The 25,500-nt window shown below is 44.3% G+C and overlaps 2 protein-coding genes and 1 long non-coding RNA gene across 5 annotated transcripts in view; 1 reads left to right on the top strand and 2 right to left on the bottom strand.

Moving 5' to 3' along the window:
* LOC124004686 (serine-protein kinase ATM-like) overlaps positions 1-17,898 on the bottom strand; it is a 42,551-nt gene extending 24,653 nt beyond the window's left edge. The window contains 24 exon segments of the mRNA XM_046313380.1: positions 52-222; positions 309-426; positions 553-683; positions 805-880; positions 977-1,132; positions 1,394-1,476; positions 1,623-1,816; positions 2,069-2,264; positions 2,405-2,494; positions 2,602-2,727; positions 2,817-2,948; positions 3,031-3,256; positions 3,364-3,465; positions 5,236-5,433; positions 5,578-5,949; positions 6,086-6,261; positions 6,435-6,604; positions 6,821-7,059; positions 7,445-7,610; positions 8,074-8,238; positions 16,197-16,342; positions 17,103-17,224; positions 17,313-17,442; positions 17,783-17,898. Of these exon segments, the coding sequence (XP_046169336.1) occupies positions 52-222; positions 309-426; positions 553-683; positions 805-880; positions 977-1,132; positions 1,394-1,476; positions 1,623-1,816; positions 2,069-2,264; positions 2,405-2,494; positions 2,602-2,727; positions 2,817-2,948; positions 3,031-3,256; positions 3,364-3,465; positions 5,236-5,433; positions 5,578-5,949; positions 6,086-6,261; positions 6,435-6,604; positions 6,821-7,059; positions 7,445-7,610; positions 8,074-8,238; positions 16,197-16,342; positions 17,103-17,224; positions 17,313-17,384 (3,627 nt within the window). The 5' untranslated portion in view covers positions 17,385-17,442; positions 17,783-17,898.
* Positions 17,899-18,128: 230 nt separating this feature from the next.
* The window catches only part of LOC124006365 (protein NPAT-like), an 11,056-nt gene continuing 3,684 nt past the window's right edge, over positions 18,129-25,500 (top strand). Inside the window, exons 1-13 of one of the 3 annotated variants that reach the window (XM_046316342.1) lie at positions 18,129-18,209; positions 18,556-18,674; positions 18,812-18,872; positions 18,977-19,055; positions 19,149-19,189; positions 19,524-19,781; positions 19,965-20,040; positions 22,584-22,707; positions 22,805-22,896; positions 23,009-23,090; positions 23,211-23,307; positions 23,454-23,573; positions 23,678-25,096. In XM_046316342.1, coding sequence (XP_046172298.1) covers positions 19,006-19,055; positions 19,149-19,189; positions 19,524-19,781; positions 19,965-20,040; positions 22,584-22,707; positions 22,805-22,896; positions 23,009-23,090; positions 23,211-23,307; positions 23,454-23,573; positions 23,678-25,096 — 2,359 coding nt within the window. In that variant the 5' untranslated portion in view covers positions 18,129-18,209; positions 18,556-18,674; positions 18,812-18,872; positions 18,977-19,005. Of the gene's footprint in view, positions 18,337-18,555; positions 18,675-18,811; positions 18,873-18,976; positions 19,056-19,148; positions 19,190-19,523; positions 19,782-19,964; positions 20,041-22,583; positions 22,708-22,804; positions 22,897-23,008; positions 23,091-23,210; positions 23,308-23,453; positions 23,574-23,677; positions 25,097-25,500 lie in introns of all 3 variants that reach the window. The other 2 variants (XM_046316341.1, XM_046316340.1) reach the window with 2 other exon arrangements.
* Positions 19,069-25,500, bottom strand: part of LOC124006367 — a 16,854-nt gene continuing 10,422 nt past the window's right edge. The window contains exon 9 of the long non-coding RNA XR_006833768.1: positions 19,069-19,168. This is a non-coding gene — a long non-coding RNA (uncharacterized LOC124006367). The remainder of the gene's footprint in view (positions 19,169-25,500) is intronic.

The following is a 25,500-nucleotide window of genomic DNA, read 5'->3' as shown; positions in this document are numbered from 1 at the left end:
ATAATAATTGATGAGACCGTAAATATGTGTAGCCAAATGATTTGCCCTTACCTTTTTGATGAGTGGCTCCTCTATGTTGTTCTCCTTGTAGGACTGGAAGAGGGCGAAGAGGGACTGTTTCTCACAGACGGGGCTGCAGCACAGCACCACCGACACACTCTTCAGCAGCGTGGCCTTGCGGTTAAAGGTCTCGTCACTCAGGTCTTCAGGAGAGCTGTTCTTCTGTGACACACCAGGGAGAGCAGAGGGATAGTGAGACGGACTGGCCATAACTTCTGTCAGAGTAACATGTGAAAGACAGGTTTTACCTGGAGCCTCATCCCTTCTTGGGCTTTCAGGTAGACGTTCTCAAAGGCTGTCTGCTGGCATTTCAGAGGAAGCATCTTTCTCTTCTCCAAGCTGTCCGGTGTCATCTCCAAAAACAGCCTATGGATGGAAGAGAGCATGCATGGTAGACATGTCAAACATGTCAATATTTACTTTTTAACTTGAGACATTAGCCTCTGTGATGGAATTAAGGCTGGTGAGAGTGTTCTGTCGGTAAAAACCAACCTTTCCACTGTCATGGCTGCAAGCATTCGTACATGATGGTGAGAGTCAGACAGGTGGGACGGGAGGATGACGGACACTGGAAGCTTCTCCTCCCTCAGGGTAAGGACCGCCCACTTACAGCAAGGGTCAGCCTGACATAGGGGCAGAGGCAGGGAAGTAAATCTTTGGTGTTAATACGCTCTATCTACCTAAAGACAGGGTGGTTATCATGGGCAGTTACTATGCCGTGATTTTAAAACATTGTGAGCTCACCTCCAGTAGAGCCAGTAGACAGTGAATTAATGCCACCTTTACAATTGCTGTGCATTTCCCCGTTCTGCCCAAAATGCTAGAAGAGACCATTAAAAAGTTGGAAGTTCAATTCAAGAACAAATAACCAGAATTATTGTAAAGTCAAAATACAAAAATGGACTTTGGTGCTGACCAGAATCCAGAGACCACTTGGAGCAGAGCTCCCTGGACGTGTCTCATGTCATTGTGCTGGTCCTGGGTACGGCCCAGACTACGGATAGACGGTAGCAGACCCAGCAGCACTGCAGCACAGACCTCCTGGTCCTGGCGGTACAATGAGCAAAGATCCCTGCAAGCACAAAAAAAGTCCTAACGTCTCCAGCACCTACTGTATAGCATAGTATACTTGACACCTACTGTATAGCATAGTATACTTAACACCTTCTGTATAGCATAGTATACTTGACACCTTCTGTATAGCATAGTATACTTAACACCTACTGTATTGCATAGTATACTTGACACCTACTGTATAGCATAGTATACTTGACACCTACTGTATAGCATAGTATACTTGACATATGAATCTAGAAACAGAGGCCTTTCTTACGCCAGAGGTCTGAGGAGTGAGTCAAACTCTTCAGCTGCCAGCGATGTGTCCTCAGCAGGTAGTTTCTTCAGAAGGACCAGGTACTGAGGGGGGACAGGAAAATAATGAACTATTAGTATTCCATGTTAGAGATACAAGATCATCATCAGTCGTCATTTCCAACATGATTGGTAGGGAACAACGATTAGCTGTGCAACATTGACCCCACTACACAGTCCTGGTCACTCACCATGTTGAGGTGAAGTGGCTTGGTGCAGTCTATCTGCTCCAGCAGCAGTAGTAACCTGCGGCGAACCTCCACTGGTTTGAAAGAGAGCCCGTGGATAAACTCAGCCGATACACACAGGGACAGGAACTCTAGACTGGCCAAGATGGCTAAATCCTGCTGGGCCAAATGCTCCTCAGCCAGTAGGCTTTTAGCATCTAGGAGAAGATAAGAGTATTTAAATGACCATCTGGTCACTGGTTGATTCCTAGAAATGCATGGAGGACAATGCCTGGTCTGATTATCATCTGCCAAGCCCCTACCTCTGGAAATATATCGTTGATCTGAAAGTATCAGATGGGGTGTACACAATGTCAATAGCTCCACCTCAACCTATATTATCCTGACATAGTGGCTGACGCTGAGGGGTTCATTTTACATGTGGCATACGAGGGATATCATCCACTTGCCAAAACCACACTGCGTGTCATTGGGGTCCACATTCTGTCTGTGAGTCCCCTTAGATGTGCTGGTCTGTGGTCCGTCTCCATCATCAAACAGGTCAATATCCTCCTGCTGGTCAGCCTGTGTCCTCGTCATGTCCCAGTCCTCATCTGTGATCTCCTCCTCAATCCCCACACTACCTCTCCTACAGGAGCTGTTCAGCTGTGAGTTAGAAACAGAGACACAGGGTGAGCTTACATAATTCAGATCATTATAGAGTGGTTAAACAGGTCCAAATGATGGTTATTCAAATGGTCAAAATGATGGTTCATGGGACAGAAAGCAAACTCTCCATGACTCACCAACAGTTTGCATATTTCTGCCAGTTCAGTCAAAAGTCTCGCAGGGAAAATCTTCATGAACAAGTTGCAAGAGACAGAGCTCATACTGTCCTGTGGGAGAGGATATGTGGAAGTCAATGATAGTACAGATAGAGAGACAGATTTTAAACACAGATGTTGATGGTGGTGATAACGACGAGGAAGAATGCTTGTCTTACCTTAACCCCTCTGTTCACACACTGTGTGCACAGCCGCATGACAGACCTGAGTGTGGTCATTGTCCCATCCTCTGCCATCTTCACCTTCACATTAGATATGTACTCACTAAAATCCTGGACCAGTGCCTTCGAAAAGCCAACAGAATATACAATGAATTACATATATGTGGATTTCAGCAGGCATTAAAGAAATGTTATCAACCCGTTCAGACTACCTTGGCCTTTAGGAAGAGTTGGGAATGGCAGGCTTCTTCCTCAGTCAGAAGACCAGTAGAGACATATCCTGCTAAAACGCCAGTAAGGAGACTTGAACAACGAACCAGGCATTCTGGTGGTGTGGTCTGAGACTGAGGAGAAAACACACACAGTACTTAGTTTGAACATACACCAACTCACACAACCATGGTTCTAACATAGGCATTCACTCACATCTGGGGAGTAGCAGTTGAGTAGGTGGTCAGCCACAGACAAGAGGCCCTGCTCCAGCTTGTGTTTAAGGCTGGGGACAACAGTGAGCTGGGTGCCGGCTGAGGACACCATCACTTTCACCATGGGGTTAGAGGGCATCTCGTCAAAGCTGAACTGCAGGTACATGCTCTCAATCTCACTCAGGGAACCTTTAACTTCCACTTGTGCTTGCTCTTGCATCACAGCACTTAAGGCAGAAGGAAAGATTGAAGGCGGCATGAAATCTATGGAGTTATGTTGACACTGATGACAATATGGTTGAATTTATCGGTTTTAGATAAATATTTCCCTCACCTCTCAAGTCCCTTTGCTCCAAGGAGAAACATAATGCCAGCTCGGGTGTCTTTGAGGGTCAAAGGCACAAGGATTCTGGGGATGAGGTTATGAGGAAAATCCCTGTGAAAAGAGGAATAAGACAAACTCTTATTAGGAATGTGTTAAAACAATTACAGATGTAAAACATTGTACCAAGACAAAATAATCCCACTAGTAAATAACAGCTGGTGCACGATATCTAAGGAAGTCTCAAAGTTTTGCTCGCCTGAGGAAGAGTATCTCATGATAAGCTGTAGACCACACTACCTACCGAGAGAGTTTTCATCTGTATTCTTTGTAGCAGTTTACGTACCACCACAGTCAGAGACTGGCACTAAGACAGCATTGAATGAGCTGTATTCCGCCATAAGCAAACAAGGAAATGCTCACCCAGAGGCGGCGTTCCTAGTAGCCGGGGACTTTAACGCAGGGAAAATTAAATCAGTTTTACCACATTTCTATCAGCATGTACAGTGGGGAGAACAAGTATTTGATACACTGCCGATTTTGCAGGTTTTCCTACTAACAAAGCATGTAGAGGTCTGTCATTTTTTTTTAATCATAGGTACACTTCAACTGTGAGAGACGGAATCTAAAACAAAAATCCAGAAAATCACATTGTATGATTTTTAAGTAATTAATTTGCATTTTATTGCATCACATAAGTATTTGATACATCAGAAAAGCAGAACTTAATATTTGGCACAGAAACCTTTGTTTGCAATTACAGAGATCATACATTTCCTGTAGTTCTTGACCAGGTTTGCACACACTGCAGCAGGGATTTTGGCCCACTCCTCCATACAGACCTTCTCCAGATCCTTCAGGTTTCGGGTCTGTCGCTGGGCAATACGGACTTTCAGCTCCCTCCAAATATTTTCTATTGGGTTCAGGTCTGGATACTGGCTAGGCCACCAGGACCTTGAGATGCTTCTTACGAACCCACTCCAGTTGCCCTGGCTGTGTGTTTTGGGTCGTTGTCATGCTGGAAGACCCAGCCACGACCCATCTTAAATGCTCTTAGTGAGGGGAGGAGGTTGTTGGCCAAGATCTCAGATCTCAAATCAAAGGTTTGGCATGGGTCCTCAGATCCTCAAAAGGTTCTACAGCTGCAGCATCGAGAGCATCCTGACTGGTTGCATCACTGCCTGATAAGGCAACTACTCAGCCTCCGACCGCAAGGCACTACAGAGGATAGTGTGTACGGCCCAGTACATCACTGGGGCTAAGCTTCCTGCCATCCAGGACCTCTATACCAGGCGGTGTAAGAGGAAGGCCCTAAAAATTGTCAAAGACTCCAGCCACCCTAGTCATAGACTGTTCTCTATCCAACCACACGGCAAGCGGTACCGGAGTGCCAAGTCTAGGTCCAAGAGGCTTTTAAACAGCTTCTTCACCCATGCCATAAGACTCCTGAACATTTAGTCAAATGGCTACCCAGACTATTTGCATTGCCACCCCCCCCCCCCCCCCCCTCTTTACACCACTGCTAGTCTCTGTTGTCATCTATGCATAGTCACTTTAATAACTCTACCTACATGTATATAGTACCTCAACTAACCGGTGCCCCCGCACATTGACTCTGTATGGGTACCCCCCCTGTATATAGTCTTGCTATTGTTATTTTACTGCTGCTCTTTAATTACTTGTTACTTTTATATCTTATTCTTAGCTGTATTTTTTTTAAACTGCATTGTTGGTTAGAGGCTCGTAAGTAAGCATTTCACTAAGGTCTACAGCGGTTGTATTTGGCACATGTGACTAATAAAATTTGATTTGATTTAGACAACACTAGCAGAGAGGTTAAGCGTGAATAAAAATGTGATATGAGCCCAGTGATAAACTGCCCACCTGCAGATGATGGGGTGTGGTCTTGAGCTCTCCTCTGCCTCTTCACTCTGTTCATTCATCAGCAACCAGCTCATGATGTTCTCCTTGAGGCTGGGTGGCCCGACCCCCTCCACGGCCCCTGCATGGTCCCACCCAGTGCCCAGGCTCTTAAGAACAGGACACTTGAGGAGGGCCTGGGCCAAACACAGAGCAGCAGCACTGCAGACATAGAGACAGAGGATGAAATCGTCCTTCAGAGATAAAAACATAAAGCACTATAGTTTGCAAAGAGTACATTAGTAAATCAAATGTTGAGGAAGTGACTTTATACGGCAAAATCATTCATCAAAGCCAAGGACTCACTCAGAGGGCTTGCAGGCCGAGCCAGAGAAGAGCTTCCAAAGCTCTCTGTCAATGGGAATGAAGGCTCCCTGGAGGATGGTGGACAGCAGGGCCAGACTGAGGGCCTCAGTCTGGGGGGAGCTGACCCCCCGTAGAGCCAGGGCCCAGACACGGCCCCACAGCCTGCCCAGTTCAGCCCTGTAGGATTGGGCCCTCTCTGGGTGTGTGGCCTGGCAGCGAGCCACCTCCCTCAGGCAGCGCAGCACATAGGGCCCCCTGTCACCCCGCCGCTGCTCCCCCAGCAGCTGGCAAAGGACAGATAGCAGAGGAACCAGCTCCTGGCCAGGCACCATGGAGGGGTACTTAGAGGTCAACACTGATGTGATCTGTAACCTAGATAGGAACATTGTATTGTTGAGTTGGGGAACACAGAGGATATGGAGCTGTGAAGAGTTTGATTGTACTAAATATAAGGATATTTGGCAAGTTAATGAGCACTGAACCTCAGTGTGATATTGTCTTTTCTCACCATGGTATGACGTCAAAGTCACTATGGTGTGGCTGCAGGTGGTCTCGGAGAACCTCCCAGCCCAAGTCAATGCGTCTACGCTTGCTGGGCGTGCCGTGTGGACTGCCTCTCTGGGTGGCTCTGAGGTGGGCCTGAGTCACCTCCAGCATCTGGAAGTTACAATCCTCGCTAAAGAGCTAAGAAACAGTCAAGCACCCAAAACATGAAGATGAGACCAACAATACGAAAATCATCCATTTTCATTCTTAAAAACAGGAGAACTATGTCAAATGATGTCAGCACAGCTCAGGTTTTAGTCTTGAACTAAATGAAGTCAAGATGGAAAAATGAAGGATCTTAGCTTTATCACCTGATGGCAGATTTCTGCAGTCAGCTCCATAAGGTTCTCCTTCACAGCGATGTGGCGCGACCCTGTGGCATATTTCCCCCGGCTCCCAATCTGACTGATCTCACTCACCAGGGCATCATACAGGTTATAGAGTAGACTCTGCCATTTGACCCAGTCCTCAGCGTAGGCTCCTGGAATAGTGAGGGGTGGAATGGTCAAGAAAAGTTGTCAGATGGGCTGTATCAATCATAATCTATAATATAATTCTACTTCAAGGGTTTCCGTGATGAAAACACTTCACACTTGTCTGTTGTTCCACCATTTTTCATCGTTCAACATCGAAACAGATTCATAAAGACAATGGTGTTTTTTCAGTTTTCAGTCTGTCCACAAAATTCCAGCCATACCTGTGTCTTGTGTCTTTGATCCTTTGGGATGATGTACACAGAGCTGCAGGTTGAAGAACTCTACTATCTCCTCTTTGAGAGTGGTGCTGGGCCTCATCTGTGTCCACACATAGAGCACAGAGGGCAGGAGCTCCTCACCCAGCCGACACACCCTCATACGGCAGTTCATGGCAGCAGACCTCAGGAAGACGTTCAGAGCAGAGACCAAGTGCTCCACCACTGCCAAGTGTCTCTCCTGCCTGGAGAGAACATATCACATGCAGTGACGGTAGGTCTCACTGTAGACCAGAGGAGGCTGGTGGGTGGAGCTATAGGAGGACAGGCTCATTGTAATGGCTGGAATGGAATCAATGGAACAGTATCAAACATATAATGGAAACCACATGTTTGACGCCGTTCCATTTATTAAATTCCAGCCATTACAATGAGCCTGTCCTCCTATAGCTCCTCCCACCAGCCCCCACTGCTGTAGACTCAATTTCTAAGAGTTCAGTTTAGTAGGTTTACACATTAGACAACTTACACCCACAGTCTCTGAGGCGCATAACTACTGGAAAATGACTGTGGCAAGTAGCAACTCCCTTGCACGATACAGGTCACCTCTCGCAGTTATTGTCATCGTACCTGGCATTGAGCAGTGCTCTGGAGAAGAAGCTGAAGAGTGTCTGGCTGAAGCCCTCAGTCTGCAGACAGCAGCCCTGGACTGCAGTGTGGATGATCCTGCTCACAAGCACACGATTTATGGCCTTGGAGGAACCAGTGAAAAGGCCACAATACAGATCCAGCAAATCTAGATGAATATTAGAGAATTCATTGTTTAGAAACTCACAAGAATGAAATCCAAATCTGGACAACATCTTGCATTGCGGACCCATGACCTCAATCAAGCATTTACATTGTGTTTGTATGTTCTATTACAAGCTGCAATTACTCTAAAACATCACCAATTACTTCCCCCTAACATTCATAGATTACATTCAACAGGGGTGGCAGGTAGCATAGTGGTTAGTGTTGGGCCAGTAACTGAAAGGTTAGCTTCATCACCTGACGGCAGATTTCTGCAGTTAGCTCAAGGTAAAAAATCTGACACGGTAAAAATATGTAATTTTGCCCCTGAACAAGGCAGTTACCCACTGTTCCCTGGTCGGCCATCATTGTAAATAAGAATTTGATCTTAACTGACTTGCCTAGTTACATTAAACAACTATTAAAGTCTCTGCTGTATTGAGAGAGGAACAATAAAAACCACTGACTGTGCCACTGCTGCTGGGTGATGTCACACCAGTACTTGCGGACAGACAGGATGTTCTTGAGCAGGATGCTGCTGTAGTCCTCCCCATAGGCCAAGCAGCTGAATGAGCTCCGCAGCACCTCCATCACATGATTCAGGAGCTCGCCACAATTCAGCCGAGGCCCTCCTGTAGGGAGAGAAGTGGAGGGTTAAAGTACCCAGAGGTACTACAATGAAGTCAGTACGTCCAAAATGGAACTACTTTTCATCAGAGCCCTACAGGCCCTGGTCAAAAGAAGTGCACTATATAAAGAATAGTGAGCCATTTCAGACACATATTGGTGATTCCCCTTGCCACTTTATTGTTAAGCCAATTGGTTTTAGTTTGGTCTTGCCTTCACCTACTCAACATGGCATCTTATTGGCTGGTTTGTGTGACTTGCTTGAGGGAGGATGTTTAAGTTAGAATCGTCCCAGTGAACAAGCACCAAACCAGCATTAGGTTGTTGGTTGCAAAGCACACGTCAAAAGTGATTTTTATACTCCCAAGTGATGATTTGAATGTACCATTTATTTGTACATCACACAAGATTAAGCGTTTTTTTGTGCATTTTGTTGTAGAGAATTCCAGCTAGCAACTTACTGTGTCTGGTGTGGGGGTTTCGTGTATTTTGTACAGTTCTTGAGTGCAGATTGAATAGTGCATTGCATGACGTGCAATTTTGTGCTACTTATCAGGTACATTGTAGAAAATATTACATTGTGTATTGTAATCGTTGTATTATTCTGGTAACTACGTTCCCCAGTGAACAAGCACCATTCTTCTGGATCGGATCATCCTTCGCTGGATTTCCATCTCAGGTTGCCCTTGGAGAATCACGTAAGACTTTGCTAGTGCAGTTTATGGCGATATCGCGTTTCGCCACAAGAGGGTGCTAGTGCGTCATTTTTTTATTACTAAAGTTGGTGATTTCTCTTATTGAGACTTTCTATATTGATTGGAACTTTCTTTTCACGGATAAACGACAACTATATCTGGTATAACTAGGCTGGGTTTTTACCAGTGTAAATGTTACATTTTGAGGTGAGTTTTTATTTATTTTATTTTAAAATGTTTTGCATTTTTGTTTTAGTGTGTTTATTTCCCATTATTAAGATGGAAGGTGAGGTGTTGGGAGAGGTAGGGGTTTCCTGACATTTAATCTGTCACCATCTGTTGGTAGGGGTTCAGCCAGAATTCTGGTTGCTTCTACACACATGCCTAAACAGGAGAATTTTGGAGGTTTCGATGATAGTTTCAACAGGGAAACGAACAAGGATGTGAATGAAATATGTATATACTGTACTCTATATCATATACTGCATCTTTATGTAATACATGTATCACTAGCCACTTTAACTATGCCACTTTGTTTACATACTCATCTCATATGTATATACTGTACTCGATACCATCTACTGTAGAGCCTATGCTGCTCTGTACCATCACTCATTCATATATCTTTATGTACATATTCTTTATCCCCTTACACTGTGTATAAGACAGTAGTTTTGGAATTGTTAGTTAGATTACTTGTTGGTTATTACTGCATTGTCGGAACTAGAAGCACAAGCATTTCGCTACACTCACATTAACATCTGCTAACCATGTGTATGTGACAAATAAAATTTGATTTGATTTTTGATTTGAAAAAGGTTTGCCAAATACAGGGAGCTATGAGATCTCCATGGATTTCATAGCAGACATTATACAGCAGACTGGTCATTCCATTGGGGAAAACATTTCCTCCTGTTTGGAATCAAAGACAATTGTTGGACATGTTGGGGACAATGTTATGGGGAATGCATGTAGCTCTAGGGTTATGGATGTGTTGGGCCTTAAACCTGGTATTGAAGTCTATCAAGGAGCCGGTGTACTTTAGGGGGGATGGCTCTGAAAAGTGCACAGTGCATGAGTGGCAGGATATGGTCATGGTTTACATGCATAAGAGGGGCGTATCTGTGGTGGACCAAGCAGATGAGGTTATGCGTAGGCTTATGAGAAGGGCCTGCAATGTTGTTAAAGTGGGCATACGCAGCAATCCCTCTGTTGATTCATATAAAAGGCCCAAGTCCCATCTTGGGCCTTTACTGAAACAACATTTTAGTGACACTTCTATTTCAAGCATGCCCTTCGCTGACTTTTATGCCACATTACCACTGACTAATGAACCATTCGACTATTGGCTCAGACTAAACAGGGCTATGGAGGTTGCTGAAGATTGTCTAAAAAACACAAGAAAAGTGTTGAAGACCCATCTCGTGAGCTCACAGTCATGTTCATCAGACATTGCTCTAACGCTGAACTGTCGCTTATCTTTAAGTGCAGGCCATTACTGTCATGTATTGTCATGTTATGTCTTGTTCCTGGTCTTTCTCTTCACTTCGTTTCCCCCTGCTGGTCGTATTAGGTTACCTTCTCTCCCTTTCCTTCCCCCAGCTATTCCTCATCTCCTCTAACTACCTCGTTTACTCTCTCCCACCTGTTCCCTTTTTTCCCTCTGATTAGGTCTCTATTTCTCTCTCCGTTTCTGCTTCGGTCTTTGTCAGATTCTCGTTTGCTTCACCCTTGTCCCGTCCTGTCGTAATCTGCCTCTTCATCAGATGCTACGTGTGATCAGGTACCTCTGTCCTCTTACAACCCGCGCCTACCCGGAGAGACCAGCAGTCTGTTGCCGCTAACCCTGCTATTCTCCTCTACTGCTAGAAGGGGACTCTCCTGTATAGATCAGAGGACTATATGATTTATTTTGTCGCCCTCTCTGCGGGTTGTCTATTTTGTCTATCGATACATCTGAAGAGGATATATGTATTCCCTGTGTTTGGACATTAAATGACTCTGTTTCTGTTAAACCGCTTTTGGGTCCTCACTCACCTGCATAACAATTACAGCAGTGGACCGCTGAAGATGTTAATGAGAGGTTGGATGAATACAGAAGGGAGTGGAGGTACTCTCACTTATCTAAGGTGACCCCAGCCATCGCAACAATGAAGCAGGAAGTTGGTGCTGTCAGGCCGCTCACCATGCCTGTTGTGGGGCTCCACATGGAATCACCGAATGCGGTGCCTTCCCCAGACCAGGCTACTCAGGACTCAGTGCCCAGGGATCTGAGCCGATGGAATGTACCCTTGCAATGCTGGAACGTGTGCTGGAGCAGAGGCCACAACAGTCTCACCGTTAGTTTCAAAAAGGGAATAGGAACAAATTGATGTCTAATGGGACATGTGCAGTGTGCGGGGATGCTCGACATGATACTTTCACTGCAGGGCCAATCACCTCTGCTTTCTTTGTCATGTAGCTTGCCACGCACACTCTCAGTGCCACAAGGCCCTGAGCACAGCTGTTGGAGTCCCTACAGTAATCACGACTCAGCTCACGGAAAACTAGTAGACTTGCATGTTAAACTCCATCATTGAGTACTACAGAGGTAGCTTTGGTTGGTTATGGTGGGACGAAGATGAGGCCTTTGGGAGTATGTGAGCTGGAGATGTACGCCTGTAGTTTTGCTGTGTCTACACTGGTGGTTGAGGGCCAGAGTGATGACCTCATCTTGGGCAGAAATCTCCTAAAGCACTTACTTCGCCACCTGAAGACTAATGGAGATTTCTGGAAGAGGGTTTATACTCCTGTGTGTGACGGGGGTGAGGAGAGCAAGCTAATCAACATAATGGTTATGTGGAGAGATGGAGAGACAGTGACGTACCTGACAAAGTTGGAACTTTGAGACTGAAAGGGGCTGTAACTCTAGAGCCTATGCAGGAACACTTAGTCTTAGGCAGACCACGAAACACTCAGAATCTATCAGCTGGCAGTGCTGTTCTCATTGAGCCCAGCAGTTCAAGGTCAACACCAAGGTCAATCCTGGTGGGGAGGATGGTAGATATGTTGCGGGGGGATGGGTGGCTCCCTGTTAAAGTGATAAAGCCTTCTCAGAAGACATTGAAACGAAACACCAGTTTATCCAATGTCTTTCCTTACATGGATCTAGAGGACTTTTGACTGTGTGAATGAGGATTCACCAGCAGCTTTACAGCACCACATGCAGAGAATGGCTGACATACTCACTGACTGCTAAGATGATTTGACTCTGCCTGATGACGGTTCCAACCGAGTTGATGATACTGATGGACCTGACAGTTCAAACAGTCCTGGGGTCTTACGTCACTTAGGTTTGACTGATATTGACGTTGACTCCTGTCAAATGTCTTCTGCTGGTAAGAAGAAACTCATCCAGCTCATAACTGAGTACCAGTCCATCTTTTCCAGGCACAAGTTGGATTGTGGAAAAGCTACCGGATGTTTTTATCGCAGTCGACTGAGTGGTGAGAAACCCTTTCGGATGCCTTTCACCAAATCATTATGAGAAGCTTAAGCAAGCGTTGAATAAGATGGAATAACGTGAAATCATAAGGAAGTCCAGTAGTGAGTTCGCCTCACCCATGTCCTTGTCTGGAAGAAGTCTGGAGACCTGAGACTCTGTGCTGATTTTCGTCTGATCAATGCACGCACCATCAAAGATGCCCATCCACTCCCTCACCAGGCTGACTCACTGGCTGCTTTAGGTGGAAATGCCTTTTTCTCGACAATGGCTACTACAATGTGGGTGTGCATGAGGATGACCGGAAATTCACAGCTTTTACGTCGCCATTTGGATTGTACGAATACAACCGCATGCCACATGGGTTATGTAATAGTCCTGCAACCTTTATGAGGGTGATACTAAACATCTTTGAGGATCAGAACTTTTTTGGCCTGCTGTGTTACCTTGATGATGTCTTGGTCTATGCGCCCACTGAAGATCTGGCTATGGAACGCCTGGAAATGTTTTTTGAGCGTCTCAAGGCTCAGAACCTGAAGTTGGAGCCAAAACAGTGTCACTTAATACAGAGGTCTGTGAAGTTTCTGGGGCATATCATTAGTGTGGATGGTGTAGCTAAAGACCCTGAGAAGGCGAGGACCATTACAGGAGTGACAGAAGCTGTTCTGATGTAAGATGGCACTGACATTGAGGTCATTCATTGGGACAGTGGTGTTTTACCAACAGTTCATTGATGGTTGCTCGACCATCACAAAGCCTCTCTTTGGATGGACAACTGGATACAAGGCTCCACGCTGGAAAAAGAAGTGACACTCACATGTCAGGAAGTTGACTGCTGCCGACCGGACAGCAGAATGCAGACAGGCCTTATTACAGCTAAAGCAAGCAAACTTCGACAAACACTTTGTACTCTCAGCAACAGCTTAGGCGCTGTGCTGTCCCAGGTACAGGAACAAGAAGCTACAGCGAAACCTATAGCGTTCGCGAGCAAGACCCTCAGTTATGTGTAGTCAAGGTATCCTGCGCACAGGCTCAAGTTCTGTGACAAGTTCCACCACTGGTTACGGAGTCAGCAGTTTGCTGTATTGACGGATAATAATCCCTTGACATACATCCTGACCAAAGCAACGCTCAATGCTTGTGAACAGAGATGGGTCGCCAAGCTGGCACCGTATGAGTTTGACATCCCTGGGCCAAAAATTGTTGTTGCAGATGCTTTGAGCAAAGAGCTCTTCATACGCACTCCATAGACTGACAAGGATTCGGTACGAGACCTTACTGGCTGAAGCTAACGCTGTGCGCACAGAGTGCAAGGTGTGTTTCGCTGGTCAAACCACCCCTTTGACAAAGACTCTGACACCAACAAGGTGGTTATTAGCTGCCAGGCTACTGTTAACCCCCCCCCATCTGGTGCTTTATCAAGACAAGAAGTTGCTGCGGTTCTTCATTCACACAGGTGCTGGGATGGTGATGTGGGCTCACATGCACTGCTGTTGCCACAGCTTCCGCAGGCTGTAATGCCATCAGAGCAGACAAATGTCAATGTCCTGCCATACAATCTACTGATGAGTAGCAGCGTGATGAGCAGAGTGATCTTTGTGGAGAGGGGGAGAAGACCATCCTGGAGAGACCGTGCCCATGAGTGTTGAGGTTTTGTGTCTTCTCAGAAGTTGGGACAAGTTGACCATGAAGATGGGTGTACTGTATCGTGTTTCGAAGAATGTGGTTACAAAGAGAAATGTATCTGTATGTGGTTCCAGCCTCCATGAAAGCGATGGTGTTGAAGGGTGACCATGATGAAGCTGGCCACCAGTGACACCAGAGAAAAGTCTACCTGACAAGACAGAAGTTCTTCTGGCATGGCCTGGAGAGGGAGGTAAAGGAATATGTTGTGCTGCAGGAGTTGCATCGTGAGCAAAACTCCTGATCCGGAAGTCAGAGCTCCTCTGGAGAGCATAATAACAACTGAGCCTCTCAAACTAGTGTGCATCGACTTTTGGTCTGCAGAAAATTGTTCAAACAAGTCCCTGGATGTGTTGTTACTGGCCACTTTACAAAGTTGTCTCATTCCTCATTGTGTCTGAACCAGTCTGCTAAGTCTGTTGCTTATCGGTTGTGGAACAAGTATTTCTGTGTCTACGGGGTGCCTCGCCGTATACACTCGGATCAAGGAGCCAATTTAGAGCGCTTTAATAGCAGAACTCTTGAGGGTTGCAGGTGTTCAGAAGTCTCACACCACACCGTACCATCCGATGGGGAACGGGTCTTGCGTGGAAATTGTACAAATTGTACGAGACCACAGGCTTTGTCCCTTTACTGTTCATTTTTGGGAGGACACCAAGACTGCCTGTTGATTGTCTTTGGCTCTGTCAGAGAACCCAGAAGTTGTCGGCTATGACCAGTTTGTTCAGCCCTTGAGGAGATATCTGAAAGAAGTCATGAATACAGTACAGGCATCTGCAGCTAAGCAGTTGAGGCATGTACGACAGAAGAGTCAGAGGAGCACCCGTGGAGATTGGTGATCGAGTGTTGCTGGCGAACAAGGGGGAGCGCAGAAAGCAGAAGCTCGCTGACCTTTGGGAAGATACTGTCTATCTTGTCACTGGATTGAATGCTGACAGTTACACCTTTAATATTCAGAACAGCTCCACTGGACAGGAGAATATGGTATATCGCAACCTGATAATGCCAGTCAACTTTCTTCCTCTTCACCATGCTGCGGTTGATGATGGAACAGATGTCTAGATTAACAGAGTCTGAGGACCGCTTTGTGGTCTCAGCTGCCATGGAACTGCCGTGGTGATGAGGATGCCGAGTAGAAAACAAAAAAGTGTGGATGTCGGATGCCTTCTGAAGGAACAGGTGACCCAAGCTTTGAGGGTGATGTGCGATCCTTGGATGCTCAGGACATTCCACCTTTGGATTCTATGGAAGATGTACTGCAGCTGGAAGATCTGCCTTGATCAGAGAGTCTTCAGGAATTTGATCCAGACCGTAACAGTGTAGTGAGTGAGCTAACTGACCAGTCTGCTTACAATATCCGTACTGACCTACCAAACTCGGACCATTCCTTACCTGATCAGTTACGCACTGACTGTGTTGACAGACCCACTATTGCAACAGTACACAACACTGTCACTCTTTATGCAGTTTAAGGTACTCTGGGTCGTATTAGGTAGGAAGATTATTTATACCAGTGTTAAGACTGACTGAGATTATGAATCAGCAGAAAGTTAGCTCGTGAAGGTTAATATGTGAATACAGAGGGTCAATGGTATTGACATCTTTTATTTGTTTTGACATTGTGACCATGATTAGAGGTTACAAGATGGTAATGTGACGAATATGATAAAGTATCTTATGGTGGTTCCTTTTATTATGTGGTTGTTTTAAAGTAGTTGAGTGTAATTAACATGTAACAGACATTTTTACCTATGAGGGATATTGATCAATCACTTTTCACTCTAATTCTCATGGAGAATAGTATAACAACTGGAATATTTAGTGACTGTTTTAAAGCAGGGTCTGCATCTTCTGTATACGCAGCTTTACCTTTTAGTTTCATCTATTAGGTGGTCAAAATAAAAAAAAATTGTATCCATTTTTTGTAAATATTATTAGGTCATCACACAAGATGCAGTGTATCAGAATACATCTCCAAGACCTAGTGCTACAAGTTGGAGTCTGTGTCGATGATTGTACACAACGCAAGAAGAGTACTGTTACATGGACATTAGGCTCTATAGGTCTATGATCTTGTCTGGTATTTGATTCTCCAAACCCTTACTCTTGTTGGCACAGCGGATGAAGTATTTGACCAGGCTGCTGATCTCCTGCATCTTCTTCTGACGGTTGGCCTGTGTGGTGGCTGACACGTTGGCTTTCCCTGACTGGAGCAGCTCAGTCTCTTTCTGAAGATACTTCTGCAGAAACCTGAAAGAAAGGCAGTGAGAACACAAACAGTGAGAACGCAAACAGTGAGAACTCAAAGCGATGGACTTACTCAAAAAAATAGTAGCCTGGCTACACCTTACATGGAACCCAAACCGGCTGTGCGCGTGCGCCATCATGCGCTATCGTGCATAAATATATTTTGTCCCCCTACATCAAACGCGATCACGACACGCAGGTTAAAATATCAAAACAAACATTGAACCAATTACATTAATTTGGACAGGACAAAAAGCATTAAACATTTATGGCAATTTAGCTAGTTAGCTTGCACTTGCTAGCTATTTTGTCCTATTTAGCTAGCTAGCTGTTGCTAGCTAATTTGTCCTGGGATATAAACATTGAGTAGTTATTTTACCTGAAATGCACAAGGTCTTCTACTCCGACAATTAGATCCACACATAAAACAGTCAACCGTATCATTTCTAGTTCTCTCTCCTCCTTCCAGGCTTTTCAATCGTTGAACTTATATGGTTATTGGCATCTAAACTTTCATAGTATTACCACGATGACCGGCAAAACAGTTCGTCTTTCAATCACCCACGTGGGTATAACCAATGAGGAGATGGCACGTGGGTACCTGCTTCTATAAATCAATAAGAGATGGGAGAGGCAGGACTTGCAGCGCGATCTGCGTCAGAAATATAACTGATTTCTATTTTAGCCCTTGAGCGGTGTGGTCAGCCTATTAGTCCCCTAATAGTGGGAATTGTGTAATACGCATTGTAGGAAGCAATAGTACCTGAAGACTGCATTCCAGGTGAGCTGCTTGGAACTTTTAGCAGCTCTGGTTCCAGAAATGTGATCCAGCTCCTTCACTGTGTCAGGAGACCGGATGAGCTGTCTGAAGCGATCAGCCTCTTTCTGGATACAAGAACAGAATGTTCCATGTACAGACGTTGAAATAGGCCTATTGATTCAATGCACTGATTTTATGAGTGAAATAAATTACCTTTCTCTCCGTTGCTTTGTCATTCTCTAAACCTCTGCAGCAGACAAGCAGCTCGTGAAGGACCAAGCTCATGATGCTCTAGGGTCGTGTATCAGGTTCCATCAACAGATTTGGGGGGGGGCATGCATCTCTAAAAACAAATGATAATGACATGTATGAAGTATGATGTTGATGACAAGTTTGACAAATGATGCATGATGCATTGATCAAACAAAAGTGTCAACAATTTCATCACTTTGGAAAGAGTGTAGCAAGCCTAGCTTCATAACAAATCATACTAATTCACAATGAATACTCCTGGTTGATGAAAAATAGCTAGCTAGCTAACTAGCAAGCTAGCGCTGCTGCAGTTAGCTTGCAATAATAGCAAGCATGGTATTGAATTCACACATAACATCAAAATAATCCATTTTAAAAGAGTCACATGTCAAACCCATCACATTTGATATTGATGCTCGGTTATTTCATACCTTAAATGTTTATTATCCTCATATAAAGTGAAACTTCCACCAAAGACAGAAGGGATGTTGACGTGCGCACGCTGCAAAACCACGCCCCCCCCCTCCACGGTTGAAAAATATATCACAACCGGGTCACAGAGAAACCGCACGAGTGTCTAGTTTTTCTGGTGGTGGCAAAAGTGAGTCCATTAACTATAATAATAATCAGCAAAACAAACTCCAATGACAAACTGACATCAGCTTATATGTAACTTCGTGGAAGTAACTTGAAATTTACTAAAAAACTGAACGTGGACACTCACCATTTAAACACCATTTCCCATAATGCACATCTGCTAAATATTATGGAAATTCCGGGTTACATGTGCTCGAGTTCCCCGCCTTTTCACAACTCGTAGGATGTTGCTTACACAACACACTGGATGTTTTGACAAATGTACTTGCTTTATTCGAGATTAAATGTATTCTTACCTGATTTGACAGAGAATGTAATTTGTAATTGTTGCAATAATTCGACATTGCAACCATGTTGCTTCCGTCTGACATGGCGCGTCTCGTTTTAGGTAAATCAAACTGGGTCCTGTTTGTGTTGCTAGCTAACCTAACAACTGAAAGATAGCGAGCTATAGCAGTAGCATGAAGCTAACTAATGTTAGATTGCTATCTGTAAGATCCTGCTGATGATATTGCAAGGAGAGCTGCACTGTAGTAAGCAAAAATCTAGATGATTTTGACAAGCTGAGCTTCAAATTCAGCTTCTCTCTTGTACACTGTTTTTATAGGATACCTGCAACAAGAGGGACTGTGTAATACAAGCCAGGCATTCATTCGCGAAAGCCCCAATTTGAAGGAGTACGCAGAACACAGCTCAGATGATGGAACTATTCCTGCTTGTGTGTTTGTAAGTTTGTTGTCATTTCAGACTGCATATAGTTGTGTTCAACTCTGTCATTGTAATTACAATATCTAGCTACATACAGTAAATGATTTAGTGGATTACTTAGCTAGGTAGCTAATCCATGTGTACTCCCATTGCAGTCCCTCTTCGGGAAAAACCTGACAACCATTTTGAATGAATATGTTGCTGTCAAAGCTAAAGGTAAGCGTAACTTCTGACCTCTACCACTTTCAGTAAATGAGTACAGGACTTTCACGTGTATGTATTGTATTATTGGTTGTCACCCCCCTGCTATTTCTGCTTAGAGACCAGTGAAGAGACCCAGATACCTGTCATGATGACATCATTGTGGAAAAAGCTTGATTTCACACTCAATCAAATAAAGTAAGAAACTCACCAACAGATTGCTGTTTGATGGTGTCGCTCAGTCATAGTGCACTTACTGGAGTCTTCAATTCAACTTCTTTCTTTCCTTAGGTCTATGCAGAACTCCCCAGCTGTTAGCCAGAATCAAAGACGTAAGTGCTTTATTAAATATTCTTGGAAGTTAAATGGTTATCATCACACAAAAAGATCATTGTTGTGTACACTGCAAATTGACCGTAAGAATCCTAAACCAGGTATTTGAGAAAAACGTAATAATTTTCAATCTTCATTACATTGGTATACGATCCAATATTCCTCCTTATTTATGTGTGGGAATACAACTTTCCTGTTGACTTTACAATCTTTTATGTCCAAGCAATTATATATTTTCTGCTCAGAAAACATGGTGGGCCGAATTAATTCACCCACTGGCCGCCTATTGGGGAACCCTGCATGACGTGATTCATAAACCTATTTCCTCTGCAGTCCGCACACGTAATGGGATCGTGAACATGAGGGGGCGACAGAAAGCCTTGTCATCAACGCAGTCCCCCAGCTCTGCGTTTCTGTCATCGTCAGCCCCTCTGTTGGCACAGGGCTTTTCCAGCCCCCTCGATACCCCTCAGAGCATCTTGGGACACTCAACCCCAGTCTGCTACAGCTCCCAGCTGACCAGACCCTCCCCCATCTGCAGCACATCGCCCCAGATCCAAGATGGAGGACGTCTACTCATCAATGTGAACCGTAAGTAAACACGTCCATGAGCAGCAGTGTACTGGGGAAGGTTGTTACAGTAGGTGTATGTCTATCACATCTCATTTTAACCATTGATTACTGTAAATATTATGGACATTAATAACAACTTGTAGGAAAAGTTGTCAATAAAGCTTCATTGAATAATCAACATTTTGTTTTTTTTTATTACAGGAGAGTCACCTTTGCAAATAATGGTTCCAGACAACCGGTTAACACCAGGACCATTATCCCCAGGGCGTCGGAAATGGTGAGATAGTCATTGTCATCCATTTGTAGGTTCTTAAACATTACGAATTGGCGGTTCACACTTTTTTTTTGTTGCTCAAATTACATTGTTTCTAACTTTGGGAAATACCTCTTATCTTTGTTGACAACGAATGCATCCTCTCCTTGTAGATCAATGACTCTCAACACAGTTACAGTGCCTTCAGAAAGTATTCAAACCCCTTGACTTATTCCACCTCTTTGTTGTTACAGCCTGAATTCAAAATGGAACAAAATTGTTTGTCTCACCCATGAATACACAATGCCCTATAATGACAAAGTGAAAACATGTTTTAAAAATGTTTTCAAATTGACTGAAAATAGAATACATCGAGCTCATTTACAAAAGTATTCACACCCCTGAGTCAATCTTTGGCGGCCATTACATTTTTGAATTGTCTTGGGTAGGTCTGTATCAGCTTTGGACATCTGGATTGGGGGATTTTCTCCTGTGCTTTCCTGCAGATTTTCTCAAGATCTTAAATGAGATGGGGCATGGTGGTGAACAGCAATCTTCAATTCTTTCCACAGATTTTCAATGGGATTCAAGTTTGGGTTTAGGCTGGGCGACTCGGGGACTTTCACATTCTTGTTCTGAAGCCATTCCCGCGTTGCTTTTGCTGTATGCTTGGGGTCATTGTCCTGAACGTAAATCTTCGCCCCCAGTCTGAGGTAGAGTCTGCGTAGTTCCATATTTTAACCATTTCCCAATGATTGAGACCACTGCTCTTAAACTTTCAACATTATTGAAATTGCTTTATACTCTTCCTCAGTTAGAATTGTGATGAGGAATATATCTCGAAATCTACTGACAGTTCCTTGGACTTCATGGTATAGTTTCTGCTCTGACATGGACTGTGGGACCTTATATAGACAGGTCTTTCTTTCTAAATCATGCCTTTCATGCCTAAACACAAGTGGACTCCAATCAAGTTGTAGTGACATCTCGAGGATGATCAAAGGAAATTGGATTTTTTATTTTACCTTTATTTAACCAGGCAAGTCAGTTAAGAACAAATTCTTATTTTCAATGACGGCCTAGGAACAGGGGCAGAACGACAGATTTGTACCTTGTCAGCTCGGGGGTTTGAACTTGCAACCTTCCGGTTACTAGTCCAACGCTCTAACCACTAGGCTACCCTGCCGCCGGATGTTCCTCTGAGCTCAGTTTGGAGTGTCATAGCAAAGGGATGTGTGAATACTTATGTAAATGAATGATTCTGTGTTTAATTTTCAATACATTAGAAAACATTTCTATAAACATTGTTTCACTTTATCATTGTGGAATATTGTGTGTCGATGACTGATAGGAACATTTAATGTAATCAATTTTGAATTCAGGCTGTAACTCAACAAAATGTGGAATAAGTCAAGGGGTATGACTATTTTGTGAAGGCACGAACTGTGTTGTCAGTCATTGATCTACAAGCCATTTTGAATGCCGAACAACCCCAGGCAATATCAATAGCCTAGTCAAACTGCACACTGTGCCCAGCATCGTGCACATCTGCGCAGCACCTTCAGCAGTCAAATACTACAATGGCTTGCGTGATATTAGGCTTTATTGGTTGAGTGACAACCTATGTAATTTGCTAGGTTATTGTTATCTATGCACTGTTGATTTTTTTTTTTTTTAGCTACCAGGGATGCAACTCTCATCTGGCTATATCTGCTGAATGGGGTTGACAATAGATTTGATTTGGATTGTTCAGTTTTACCATCAGCAATAGTTTGGGTAGTTTTGCGTCAAACAGTCAGTGTATATTGTCATTAAAAAAATTGTACAGTACTCCTGGAGCAAATTGTGGTCAAGGGCACATTGACAGACTTCTTTTTTTTTTTTCCTTGTCGGCTCAGGTATTCAAACCAGCAACCTTTTGGTTACTGGCCCAATGCTATAACCGCTAGGCTACCTGTCGCCCCCGATATACAGAGTAAAGTTGATAATTTCATAATGAGGACAGCAATCACTTTTGCGAGACGGACTACATGGCCGATGCGAAAGAAGATCATTCAAAACCATTTGATTTTAAGATGGGGGATGAAATCCAAAGTTGTTGCTATATATTCATTGGCTCTGTCATAGCTAGTTTGTAAATGATAAATATTGATATATTATTAAATTACAATTGAATTAGTGGGTGACTGAGAGAAACAGGCTACATTGCTGCCCCCTGCCCCGCCCCAATCTGGTAGTGGGATGGTAGAAGCCTCCTTTATGATTCAGCTCAGGTGCCTACATAGTACATACACCATAGCCATGCATAATTTACACACCACACACACACCGAAGTCAGCTCAGAGAGGCCAAGCTCATGAACTCCCATCAGCAGCAGAATTTGAATGTGTTTCTGCAAGAAATGTTAGTGTATCGAATCAAACCGAATTGCACCAACTAGTTTCAGAATAAAACTTATTGTTCCTGTAATGTTTTGAAGCCCATGTATCTAGATGCGTATCGAATCATCTTGAAAATGAAAGATGCCCATCCCTAGTAGATTGCGTTATGACGAGTAATCTTCCCAGTGACTCCCCCAGGAGGAGAGGTGGGGGATTCAGTGGATCTGGTGGGACTGGAAGAACCAACATGGCGGCCAGTAGCCTGACAGCTGAGCCACAGAGTGAAGAGACAGTCACAGAGAATTTCCCTGTGAGTACAAAACAAAGTGAATACTCTGTTTTTCTATAAATATGTTGCATTTGAAAACTCCTAACCTGTTGATTCATTGAATTGTTTATCTTTGCAGCAAATGGTGATACAAAATGCAAGAGAGAGGATTCTAAATGACAAGTCCTTACAAGAGAAGCTTGCTGAAAACATCAACAAAATCCTAGCAAGGTAATAATTAAAGTACATCTTCTTTTGTAACATTTGAACAGTACTGACTAAATTACATTTGGCTGTTGAGTAGATATTTCTTGTACATGTGTTTCTTTCTCTCTACTTGTAGTGATGGCAGTCCACAGGCCTTAAAGACATCATGCAGCACCATGGAGCCTGACCAGTCCATAGATGAAATTCTGGGCCTGCAGGTAATGTCATGTTCTCACAGACTTGCTATTCCTAATTTATCCACTTGACCTAAGGGAACATTGTCAGTCTTTAGTGCATAGTGTGGATATGTGCCTTCTCCTGACATTTACTCTGTGCAGGGGGAAATCCATATGTCTAATGATGTTATACAAGACATCTTGGAGCAGACAGAGTCCGACCCAGCCTTCCAGGCTCTCTTTGACCTCTTTGATTACGGTAAACATTTTCAACTTTGCTGACGATTTAATTATGTGCAGGATTTTGTTGCTCCAATGCATGAAGTGGGCCTGTTGATTTAATGTTTGACTAAGATTATATAAAATCACATTCTTCCACTAAATCTCTTGATTCTTTGCATTAAGGCAAAAGCAAAACCAGTGAGGATACTGAACAAGGAGCTGGGAATGTGAGCAATACCACCACAGAGAATGGTGAGACTGAGACTAGATGTATTGATGGCTCTCCTGAGACTGGAGATTCAGGTATGGACAAAGTCCTCATGATCTGATGGAATCATATACTAAACAATATTGCTGCTTCATCAGAAACCTCTTTCTGACAATGGGATTTTTCTCTAATTTCTCAGGCACTGTGCCTGAAAATTTGACACAAGGGCAAGAAACAACAACTAGAGCGACAAAGTCTAGTCAAGAGCCCAGGAGTAAGAAAACAAGGAAATCTGCACCTCATGTTTCAAGCACTTCAAATGCAACTCCTGGACCCAGTACCAGAGGGTCGAGAAGGGGAGCTTGCTCAACAACTCCTGGACCCAGTACCAGAGGGTCGAGAAGGGGAGCTTGCTCAACAACTCCTGGACCCAGTACCAGAGGGTTGAGAAGGGGAGCTAGCTCAACAACTCCTGGACCCAGTACCAGAGGGTCAAGAAGGGGAGCTAGCTCAACAACTCCTAGACCCAGTACCAGAGGGTCGAGAAGGGGAGCTAGCTCAACTGAACCGTCAGCACATATCGATAAACTTACTGTTGCTGCCTTTTCGGCCGCCAAGGACTCTGATACTGTTGACTCCGGCTCCATCTTTGATCAGGATGGATCAGGCGTGGATATAGATGAGCCTCTGAATACTCCTCCCCTTCACAATATAGCTCTCCCAGATCTCTTTGAGCCAGTCAGACAGGAGAGTGGAACAAATAATCTGGTGTCAGCATGCAATGCAGCTTCATCTGAAACCAGTATGGTCTCTGCTGTCAAAAACATATTGGGCAATGAGAACCCCGTGGGGGTTGATGATGGACAAGTGATGGATAACCAAGCATCACTTCTTAACTCTTCACCCGGCCTGTCTAATTCCATGCCAGCGCTGGATCAGTCAAACAAGGCTCCCATACAGGCCTCTAACCTGTCTCACAGGAATATGACTCCTCCCAGCAGTGTAGAAATTTCCCAACCTCTACCACAGACCATACCCTCTATGGCTGTCCCATCAACAGTTAAAACATCAACCACTCCTGCTGCCCCAACCTTCATCCCAGACCCCACAGGCAAGGAAGTTGACCCCAGTAAGATTGTAGCCCTGAAGATCATCATCAGTGATGAGCAAGGGGAGCCCTCCTGTGACTCAGCCCTGAACCAGGCTGTGTCCAGCATCACTGGGGACAGGATCCCCACCATCTTCCTCTCCTCCCCCACCAAGTCACCTGCTAAGGCCTCGGCCCTCAGTGGCGCCCCCATGGCTCAGGAGGAGACGGTGCAGGCGGTGACCAGTTTACAGAGGACAGAAGTCCTCCAGCCAGCAGAGACTCCTCTTAGTGAGAAAGCAGGGGATGTGGCAGCATTGGCAGGGACGTCATCTGCGTTGACACAACCAGGCTACTACATTCAGCTGCCCTTTGATTCAGCCACATCCACCAACAGCTACATCTTAGTAACAGACACAACAGCCACAAACCACCAATCCAACAAGGTGATGTTACCCAGTGGCGCCCCACAGGTACCGACAGTACCCCCAACCTCATATGCTCTGGCCACTCCACCCCGCTATTCCCCTGGTAAGACAGAGTTTAAATACTTAAAGATGCACTATGCAAAAATTCTAATAGTTCGCCTAATTTCACATTGGTGACAAAACAAGCAAGTATAGTGTAGAGAATTATTGTACCATCTAAACTGCTGTGAAATACATTTTCCATAACTAAAAATATTATATTTTCAGCTGTTGGAAGCTTGTGTACAAAACCGGAAGTAAGACTCAAGCTAAACTTAAGAACGGGAAGCATAGAAATAGAGCACATAAAACTGATCTACCGCTTCTTAGACTTGCATTCAGATTGACAGATCTATAACACACATTTCTATGTGACTTTGGTCGGGTCGCCCAGAAAGTTACATATTGCAGCTTTCTGTAGGTAATTTCCATGTAAAAGGACCAATGAGCACCAACATATGAAGTTCA

Source organism: Oncorhynchus gorbuscha, linkage group LG19, assembly GCF_021184085.1.
Source record: "Oncorhynchus gorbuscha isolate QuinsamMale2020 ecotype Even-year linkage group LG19, OgorEven_v1.0, whole genome shotgun sequence".
Taxonomy (NCBI): Eukaryota; Metazoa; Chordata; class Actinopteri; order Salmoniformes; family Salmonidae; genus Oncorhynchus; species Oncorhynchus gorbuscha.
This window is presented reverse-complemented; position numbering and strand designations above follow the sequence as displayed.